Here is a 10,480-nt window from a genome sequence, read left to right as displayed (position 1 = left end):
ACACTATTTCCAAATAGTGTGAGCGCCGGTTTATAATACAAAGTACTTTATCCACATTTTATCAAAACCAACAGAAAATATCCTTACTACACACTTATGAGAGGCAAACAAGATAAAATATAAAATCTTAGTTTTATCTATAAAATAAGTCAGTTAATAACAATGTTAGGAATAGACTCCAGATCTCTTAATTCCCTTCCCAAGTTTCATCTAGAAAGGTAACAGTTAAAAAAAAACAAAAAGCTTTAAAAAATTCCCAAAGTTATAATTTCAAAAGAAATAAGCAGCTACATCTTGTCGTCTTCTGTCGGTTAGAGGTAGTAAAGGCAATTTGAGAGTGACAGATTTGGTTCTCTGTGAATACTCTGGCCCACAAGGAACGCCAGTTTGTGGGCATACTGGCAAGGTGCAGGAACGCGGATGACACTCTTTAGGGGAAGGAAAGAAAAAGGCTCTATTACTCTATATCTAGCTTCTCTAAACTGTAAATTTCCTTATTAACCAAAATCTTCTTAAAAGATAATTCCATTTGGAAAAGTGAATCTCACTAAACACCAATAGATGAAAATACTTACTGGCCAGTTATAACATACATGGCATAGCTTCTAAGTTAGTCGCTGGATGTGGTCAGGTTTCAGGCCACTGCTGTCATAGATGACATTATAATGTGTGGGAGAAACACTACCACTTCTCACTGCCTGGCTCACAATAAAAAAATCATACCTGGAATTACAAAACAACACACGTAAGGCTTCTCTTTTTGAAAGCTATAATTAAGATGATTCAAGTTTCTCAAAGTGCAGAGATCTTGTACAGCTATACAAACTAATCCCTTCAAGACGTGACATGCTGCCTTGAAGTTCAGGAACTTGTTATCCATGAATAGAAAGATGTTGAAAATACTAGTATTTTTAGATCTTAGCTATTCTTCATTGATGCCGCAAACACCTGCTATAGCTGTAACTGCTGTGCACAACACAACAATGGTTCAGTCTTTCCACCTCCACCTTCCTGAGAGATACCACACTGAGAAGAAAAGCGGGCTCACAAAGGCAGCACTCAGGGGCTGGGGGTCGAATAAGGTCTAGTTTTAGGGACCGTTATTCCCAAAATAGGATTTCACCACAGAACCTTTTCCCATCTTGCAGTTCCCATTGTTATCTAACAAAGATCTACTTATCTAACTGTATTCATTAAGGATTTAAAGCACATCTTCAAGAGGAAGTAGAGAACATGAAAGAATACACACAGAACTAGTATAAGACCCAAATGGCAAAGCAAAAACCAAGTAGTACAAATATGAAGGCATACTTCATTAGATTTGTTCATTTTCCAGGTACCAATGAAACATCAATCCAGAGATGTCCTAATTTTACCTAATAAAGATCTAAGGAAATGAACTCTGCAATTTCTTATATCCATCAAAACTAAAATTATAAAATCAGAATGATCAGAACAGATCCTATAGTTTTTTTGAAGAGTAAGAGGTACAGAAATGTTTAACTTGCCCAAAGGAGCAGAAAAATCACAACAGAGGTGGAATCAAAACCCTTAGTTCCCAATTTAAGCATTTATCATTCAAAGAATTGGTCATTAAAAATGATTCCAGTATTCCTCAGAAGCGGACTTCTCCAAGTGTTTGAATGTTAAGTTTTAAATAGCATCTCTCTAAATTTTCCATGCTTCATAATTCAACTTGAATTTTACCCACTTGATTTAAAGTCTGCTATGCCTGCAGGTCAACTCTACATCTGAGTGGTGGTTACCAGAGTAGTAATCGTGTTAAAAAGTACCATGAGGTCATTCTGAACAGTTAAAGAGAATCCTATAGGGGATGAATTTGCTGTGTTAATATGTTTATGTAGTTTTGTCTTCCAAGGCTGATTTTCCCCCTTAGGTTGTAATCTGAATTAAGGCCATGGATGACATCTGCCCAAGTCAGAAGTCAAAAACAATGCATCTCACAATAAAGGTTTCTATCCACATCCCTTCAAGAGCTGAATAAAGAGAACTGAAGTCTGTATTCCATTAACACGTGGACTCACACAAGAAAACAGCGTTCCATATACAGACTCTACACCTAAGCCAGCACTTCATCCTAATTAAAGCCACTTTCTTCCAAAAAGGCTCCAGAACATGTATGTGCACAGAAGGAAACACGGCGCCCTGACACTCCATGCTCCTCTCCCTCCCCCTCTCCGGAAGGGCTTTGAGGAACTTATTGAGTAAAAATGAACCGAGTTTCCTGATTTCACAGGGGAACCCGTGTGCTGAGGCCACCATGCTGACACTGGGCAGTGCGTGCGCCTGGTTCTCGCCAGCAGCCGCCTCCTCTCACCACAGAGCATGGCTCACTCTTACGGCTCACTCAGAAGCCAGACTTCTCTGCACCTGTGTTTCAGATGAAACTTCAAAACCTTTGGACAACTGCATCACAGGGCTCAACGTTCGGATTAGAAAACAAGAATCTATGGAAGAGGTGACAGATGTAAAAAAAAAAAAAAAGGCAAAAGCAACCTACAGCAGCAGCTCTTAACCTCTGCATATACAATTACTACCACAGGCAAAAACCCTCTTCCCCCAAGGAAAAAACTGCACAGAGAGAAAATTATATTCCCAGTTTCAGGTACTAAGCTAAGAAACCATGAGCTTTAGTAATAATGTTAGATCATATTAGCTGAAGAATTCAGTATTTTTAAGAAGAAATGTGTAAGAACTAAAAAGTAAATGTGCTAAAACACACATGGAACACAAGTCCCCGTCTACTCACACAGAACTTACCATTCTGGCCTGGTGACCTCAACATCAATAACCGTTCCAGGAAGTGGATTTTGAAGTCTTCCTCCAGACTGAGCAAAAAATCTGGCGTTCACTCGTTTCTTCACCACAATTACTGTTAGTCCTGGGCTTAAAGATGATGATGAATGCAACTACATTTAGTCAGTCACATTTTCAGGCATTCAGATATTGAATTTTTCAGACATTGATATACTCTGCTTAAAAAGAACACACATGCCTACTGGAGTACATAGAGTACACAAGTTGTGGAGGAAGTGCCAGCTTCAGGGACCAACAACCGGACTGAAGGCTGGGCCCAGGGTGCCTTCGGGCTCCCCTCTGGCACACTGCTCTTCAGGGGGCGTGCTCTACCAAGTGGGAACGAACCCTTCAGGAAGTTAGTGTGGGCAGTCTCAATGTCTAACCTACCAGTTTTAAAAGTTACCATTTGACCAGTAGCAGAAGAGAGAGAGCCCAGGAATGGCTTCATCACCCCCTCAGCCCACTGCCCACTGAATCTGACACCACAACTCTCCCTCTTTTTTATCCTTTCACTCCCAACTCAATTCTTTGATCAGCTTCCCCACTTTGAGAGTAAACTTCTGAACCAGGATACTCTCCCCCAATGTGAACTTTCAGCTCTACCTTAAATTAAATCCACGGTCTATAAAATGCCTTTTGATCTTCTAAGGTCAGTCCTTTCATTGGCTGTTATCAAGCCTGCTTGAATACCTTTCACACCCTTTTCTCCCACAAAGGTTTGTTTCAAGTCATAAAGAAGAAACGGATCAGAGCACATCAAGCAGTTAGAAGAGGTGACATGAGTCCTCCAGAGACACAGCCATCACTATTGCCTCAGTTTTTCATGTGCCCTTTTCCGACGGCAGCACCAGCTCCTCAGGAGCATTAAAGCTGCTTATCCCACACATTGGGAGCAGAGCACTTTCCATGCGATACAAGCCCTACTCATGTTTGTTCAGTAATTCTGCTGATGTGTTTTTCAGTGAAAATTAAATAGGGCAGCTGGTTCACAGTACACTGTCTGGCCAAAGGGTCAAAAAGGCCCCAAATTGGGAACTTCTGTTCATTAACAAACCCAACTGAGCTCCTTCGTGGTAGTGGATAGCCAAATCTAGGAAAGGAAAGTGATTTTCCTTAAAGGGGGGGATGCTTTTGGAATATCACTGTCCACCCGTGTAGACCGATTGCTGCTCTGCCCAGCTGAGCCAACTCTGGATCTAACATCACAGCAAAAAAGCAGAAAAGCCTCAGGGCCCTCAGTTTCAGAGACATCACCACTTAGAGAGATTACGTTCCAAGTACATAAACTGTGATGGCGACTTGTTGGAAAGCATCGGTCCCAGGAACAAAAAGTTATAAGGTGGGAAATGTAATCCTGAAACATCACAAGAAACAATTTAGCAAAGGTGGACACAGACAAGTCACAAACATGGTGTGAATTTTTCTTTTTCTATTAAACATGCTAAATCCACTAAGTTATGATGCATCTTCATAAAGGTTAAAATCAGTATTCCAATTAAAAAGCAAATATTATGGTATGATAACTAAACTTTGTTAATGTGAGGAAAAATTCTCAGACATTATTTTACTTTTATATACAACTTTGAGCTTTTTTCTAGAAGAATTATCCACCATTAATTGAGTGCTTTTTGGGTACTGTGTGAAGTGCCAACTTGTTAGTAGTTGTTTCCCATTTCACTGATGAAGGCAGGTCTGGGATTCACTCAACTCGGATTTTAAGACCTACTGCCCTTGACCACTGATCTCTACGACCACCAAATAACACAATTCACCGTTAGCTTTATGTAAGGCACTTGCACTCGTTTGTTACACATCAGTTCAAGTTGCCCTTCTCTGCAACACTACATTCCTAGTAGCTAAAGAGGAGCGTGGCAGGAAAGACCCATGGCTGGCAGGGACACCGCTCCCCCTGCCCCCAGTCTCCACGAGGCTCTGTTTACAGGTAGTCACCCTTCCAAGGGCGGGAGTCCCTCCTCCAGAGTCACCTCCGCTGCTCCTGCTGGGAATCACACCCACAGGACTCCAGGAACCACAGACGCAGACTCCACTGGCCAGTCGTGTGTGTGCCCAGCGTCTCAGCTCAAGAAATAAGATGAGCTTGAACTATTACCCTACTCTTCCTGAGTTTCTTTGTCTCTGGGTAAGAGAAGGCAGTGAGGATTAGAAAACACCAAGTGCTAAAGTAGTCAATGATGAAAGAAGCAGTCCATTTAGACCTTCCTCCACTCCTGCCAGACCTCTCCAGAGACAAGCCTCAAGTAGAGAAAGTATGAAAAGCAGCCTACAATACTGCAAAAGCCAAAAGCAAGTGTAATTAACACCAGCACTCACACATGCATTTTCTCTCTAAAAGAATTTTAAAGCATTAACAATTTTTAAAGGGGTAGAAAAGAACAGTAATCTTAACTTCCAAAATATTAAAAATGTTTAGCCTTTTAACCTGAAACACAATTACTTCCAAGAAGATTAAAAAATCCCTGACTTACTGTGGGAAATTAGTGGCATCACATTTCATGAAGAAATTTCCAGGATCAACTCTTGCCGCGTGTGTACGGATTTGCTGACGTTGACCTTGGACTTTTCCTCCTGTAGGTAGGCCAGCTCAAGAACTCAAAAACAGTCTCTTGATGCCCACCCCACAGGCCATGTAAATCAAACCATGCCCCAGACATGGGCAGTGGCTTTCAAAAGCCCCTATTTCTGTTCTGAAGTCTATGATACCAAATGCTGGCTGTAAAGGCCAGGCAAAAATAAGCAGTGTTTAAATATGCATTTGCAAGCATACACAAACAGGCCTCCCTGAAAATTAACCCTCAGATCTCTACTGTTGTGCCCCAAGCCCCTAATAGAACCACAGCTAAGTCCCTGATCACCACTTACTTAAAACCTGACACTGAGAAACATCAACAGTTAAACAACATAACTTATTAAAAAGGCTACCTTGCGATGGATACTTTGCTCAAATGGCACTGACAGTTACGTCTGTCTGTGGGAGAACAGAGGAAGGGAAGGCAAACCCAACCGAGGTTTCAAGGAGAACAAGCACCGCCACTTTCAGTACAGGTCACACCACACTTGGTTGCCTGTATCTTCAAAAAGGAGGAAAACAGAACCGTGTCTTCTTAGGAGTCTTATCAATCATCATACTAAGCAAGTACTACTCCAGTCATGTTCACAAGAAAATTAAGCAAGCGTTCAGCGTAAAACGAGGTCTAGAGAAATTATGGCTGAGGCCATGTGGAATGTGGAGCTCAGTACCCCAATCTGCAGATGCCTATGCGTGGTTTGGAACGATTGGCCCCTTGCCCCTCAAGGCCTCAGGTGAGGAAGGCAGAGGGACTGGATTTGTCAAGGCACCTCAGTGTGTCATTCCATTGTTCCAATCCTCGGCACCCAGCCCTCCCCACCACCAGGAAGAAGCCCCAGGGTAAGACATTCCACCCTCCCCCTTCCAATCCCATAAGCTCCAGTGCATCGCTCAGGCAGGTTCTCACTTACCTTCTCATCTTGTTGCACTGACTTCAAGGATAAAAAGGTGTGACTTTATGAAAAGAAAATGCTTTACAATTTGCATGCTTACTTGTAACCTCTACCAACAGATTTTAGGCAATCCAAAAACTGCGGTACTTCATAGTTAACCAACGTCTTCAGCTGCCCATCTCCAACCCCATCCCGGTACACAATGATCCGACTGGGCATGTATTCATTGCAGCTATTCCAAGCCCTCAGAGCCGCTGAAACAAAATCAGAAGAGTGGTAAATAAATTCACACAGAACAGAAATGGTGTGTTTCTCCCAAATTCTAGGCACATTTTCAAATAACACAGCTCTTAGGATAATTTCTTGAAGACTGCAGTTTAGAGACCAGAATGAAAAGACTACAGAAAGCTCACCTTGCAAGCAGACCTTGAGGCCATCTACTAGCTCCTGTCCTCTATCTTGAAATACACAGCAAGAGAACCAACTATTCAGAGAAAACCATGACTAAGGTGAGATTCAAACTGTCTAGATGTTTTTCCTTTCTGAATTATTCTATAATTAATTTGCTCTTGTCAATTCAAGATCCTCCGTGACTTTTTTTATATTCATTTTATTGAGATATATTCACATACTACGCAGTCATACAAAACAAACCATACATTTGATTGTTCACAGTACCATTACATAGTTGTATATTCATCACCAAAATCAATCCCTGACACCTTCATTAGCACACACACAAAAATAACAAGAATAATAATTAAAGTGAAAAAGCAATTAAAGTAAAAAAGAACACTGGGTGCCTTTGTCTGTCTGTTTGTTTGTCTGTTTCCTTCCCCCATTTTTCTACTCATCCATCCATAAACTAGACAAAGGGGAGTGTGGTCCTTATGGCTTTCCCAATCCCATTGTCACCCCTCATAAGCTACATTTTTATACAATTGTGTTCAAGATTCATGGGTTCTGGGTTGTAGTTTGATAGTTTCAGGTCTCTACCGCCAGCTACCCCAATTCATTAGAACCTAAAAAGGGTTGTCTATATTGTGCATAAGAGTGCCCACCAGAGTGACCTCTCAGCTTGTTTTGGAATCTCTCTGCCACTGAAGCTGATTTCATTTCCTTTCATTTCCCCTTTTGGTCAAGAAGATGTTCTCCATCCCACAATGCTGGGTCTATATTCCTCCCCGGGAGTCATATTCCACGTTGCCAGGGAGATTCACTCCCCTGGGTGTCAGATCCCACGTAGGGGTGAGGGCAGTGATTTCACCTTTCAAGTTGGCTTAGCTAGAGAGAGAGGGCCACATCTGAGCAACAAAGAGGCATTCGGGAGGAGGCTCTTAGGCACAATTATAGGGAGGCCTAGCCTCTCCCTTGCAGCAACATCCGTGACTTCCTTTAAAGATACCTGCTAACATCTCCAAATACTTTTATGATACCTTACACTGATGTAGCAAGATACAGTAAATCCCTTATAGGCATCACAAACTAAGCTTTCTTTTATTTTAAGTCTGTACTATAGTCCATCTGCTGGGGAGAAAATAAAATTCAAACCATAATACCCAGAGACGCTGCCTAGGCTGACATCCAACTGCACACAGAAGCACACTCTTACAACTGTGGCCCTTGAGAGAGCAGTAATCACAGGTTTCATTCCTCTAAGATTTAAAAGGTCTTGAAACATGCCCATTAGCAATATGAACAGATTGATATGCCTCCGCTTTCATTCTTTTCTATTCTTGACTCAAAGAAAAGCACTGAAAATATAGTTTTACTATGTTGAAATACAACTGAGGAGATAAACTGAAAAGGTTTTCCAAAACAAAGTCAACGTGGAAACATGAGATTACATTTCAGTGGCCCAAGGAGAGTACTAAACACAGAAGGTTTTAGGGATGGTCACATTTAATGAGATGCACCCCAAGTAAGCTGCCACACAATTTGAAGATTGCAGAATGAGGGCCACTGGAGAAGTTTTAAAAAGGTAGGGCAGAGAGAGAGAAACAACCATAGAGGCTTAGAGGAAAGCCCCCAGAGGAGCCGAGAGAGCCACTTAAGCCAGGAGCTGAAAGCAACGAAGCCCACGAGAGAAGGACCAGCAGACACAGGGCTTGTGCCTTGCTATCTGACAGAAGAACCTTGGATTCCAGCAGCCCTTCTTCAGAGAAAGGCTGTTGATGCCTTAACTGGGACATTTTCATGGCCTTAGAACCGTAAATTTGTAAACTATTAAAACCCCATTGTGGAGGCGGGGAAAGATGGCAGACTGGTGAGCTGTAGGTTTTAGTTACTCCTCCAGGAAAGTGGGTAAAAAGCCAGGAACTGCGTGGACTGGACACCACAGAGCAATCTGTCTTTGGGCATACTTCATACAACACTCATGAAAATGTCGAACTGCTGAGATCAGCGAAATCTGTAAGTTTTTGCGGCCAGGGGACCCGCGCCCCTCCCTGCCAGGCTCGGTCCCGTGGGAGGAGGGGCTGTCAGCTCCGGGAAGGAGAAGGGAGAACTGCAGTGGCTGCTCTTATCGGAAACTCATTCTACTGATCCAGATTCCAACCACAGATAGACTGAGACCAGACACCGGAGAATCTGAGAGCTGCCAGCCCAGCAGAGAGGGGACAGGCATAGAAAAAAAAAAAAAAAAAAATAACACGAAAAACTCCAAAATAAAAGCAGAGGATTTTTGGAGTTCTGGTGAACACAGAAAGGGGAAGGGCGGAGCTCAGGCCTTGAGGCGCATATGCAAATCCCGAAGAAAAGCTGATCTCTCTGCCCTGTGGACCTTTCCTTAATGGCCCTGGTTGCTGTGTCTATTAGCATTTCAATAACCCATTAGATCTCTGAGGAGGGCCCATTTTTTTTTTTTTTTTTTTTTAATCCATTTTACTTTTTCTAAAACAATTACTCTAAGAAGCCCAATACAGAAAGATTCAAAGAATTGCAATTTGGGCACGTCAAGTCAAGAGCAGAACTAAGAGAGCTCTGAGACAAAAGGCAATAATCCAGTGGCTGGGAAAATTCACTAAACACCACAGCTTCCCAAGAAAAGGGGGGTGTCCGCTCACAGCCACCATCCTGGTGGACAGGAAACACTCCTGCCCATCGCCAGCCCCATAGCCCAGAGCTGCCCCAGACAACCCAGTGTGACGGAAGTGCTTCAAATAACAGGCACACACCACAATACTGGGCGTGGACATTAGCCTTCCCTGCAACCTCAGCTGATTGTCCCAGAGCTGGGAAGGTGGAGCAGTGTGAATTAACAAAGCCCCATTCAGCCATCATTTGAGCAGACTGGGAGCCTCCCAACACAGCCCAGCAGCCCAGAACTGCCCTGGGGGGATGGCACTCACCTGTGACATAGCACAGTCATCCCTCAACAGAGGACCCGGGGTGCACAGCCTGGAAGAGGGGCCCACTTGCAAGTCTCAGGAGCCATACGCCAATACCAAAGACTTGTGGGTCAGTGGCAGAGACAAACTGTGGCAGGACTGAACTGAAGGATTAGACTATTGCAGCAGCTTTAAAACTCCAGGAACACCAGGGAGATTTGATTGTTAGAGCCACCCTCCCCCCTGACCGCCCAGACACACGACCCATATACAGGGCAGGCAATACCAACTACAGACGCAAGCTTGGTACACCAATTGGACCCCACAAGACTCACTCCCCCACTCACCAAAAAGGCTAAGCAGGGGAGAACTGGCTTGTGGAGAACAGGTGGCTCGTGGACGCCACCTGCTGGTTAGTTAGAGAAAGTGTACTCCATGAAGCTGTAGATCTGATAAATTAGAGATAAGGACTTCAATAGGTCTACAAACCCTAAAAGAACCCTATCAAGTTCAGCAAATGCCACGAGGCCAAAAACAACAGAAAATTATAAAGCATATGAAAAAACCAGACGATATGGATAACCCAAGCCCAAGCACCCAAATCAAAAGACCAGAAGAGACACAGCACATAGAGCAGCTACTCAAAGAACTAAAGATGAACAATGAGACCATAGTACGGGATATGAAGGAAATCAAGAAGACTCTAGAAGAGCATAAAGAAGACATTGCAAGACTAAATAAAAAAATGGATGATCTTATGGAAATTAAAGAAACTGTTGACCAAATTAAAAAGATTCTGGACACTCATAGTACAAGACTAGAGGAAGTTGAACAACGAATCAGTGACCTGG

At 42.9% G+C, this 10,480-nt stretch overlaps 1 protein-coding gene across 1 annotated transcript in view; it reads right to left on the bottom strand.

Annotated features, from left to right (window-relative positions):
- Positions 1-311: 311 nt before the first annotated feature.
- The window catches only part of LOC119522962 (piwi-like protein 1), a 42,403-nt gene continuing 32,234 nt past the window's right edge, over positions 312-10,480 (bottom strand). Inside the window, 5 exon segments of the mRNA XM_037821701.1 lie at positions 312-428; positions 576-723; positions 2,782-2,907; positions 6,401-6,554; positions 6,714-6,784. Coding sequence (XP_037677629.1) covers positions 312-428; positions 576-723; positions 2,782-2,907; positions 6,401-6,554; positions 6,714-6,784 — 616 coding nt within the window.

The sequence above is a fragment of the Choloepus didactylus genome, chromosome X (assembly GCF_015220235.1).
Source record: "Choloepus didactylus isolate mChoDid1 chromosome X, mChoDid1.pri, whole genome shotgun sequence".
NCBI lineage: Eukaryota > Metazoa > Chordata > Mammalia > Pilosa > Megalonychidae > Choloepus > Choloepus didactylus.
The sequence above is the reverse complement of the archived record's forward strand: the minus strand, read 5'-3'. Positions and strand labels throughout refer to the sequence as shown.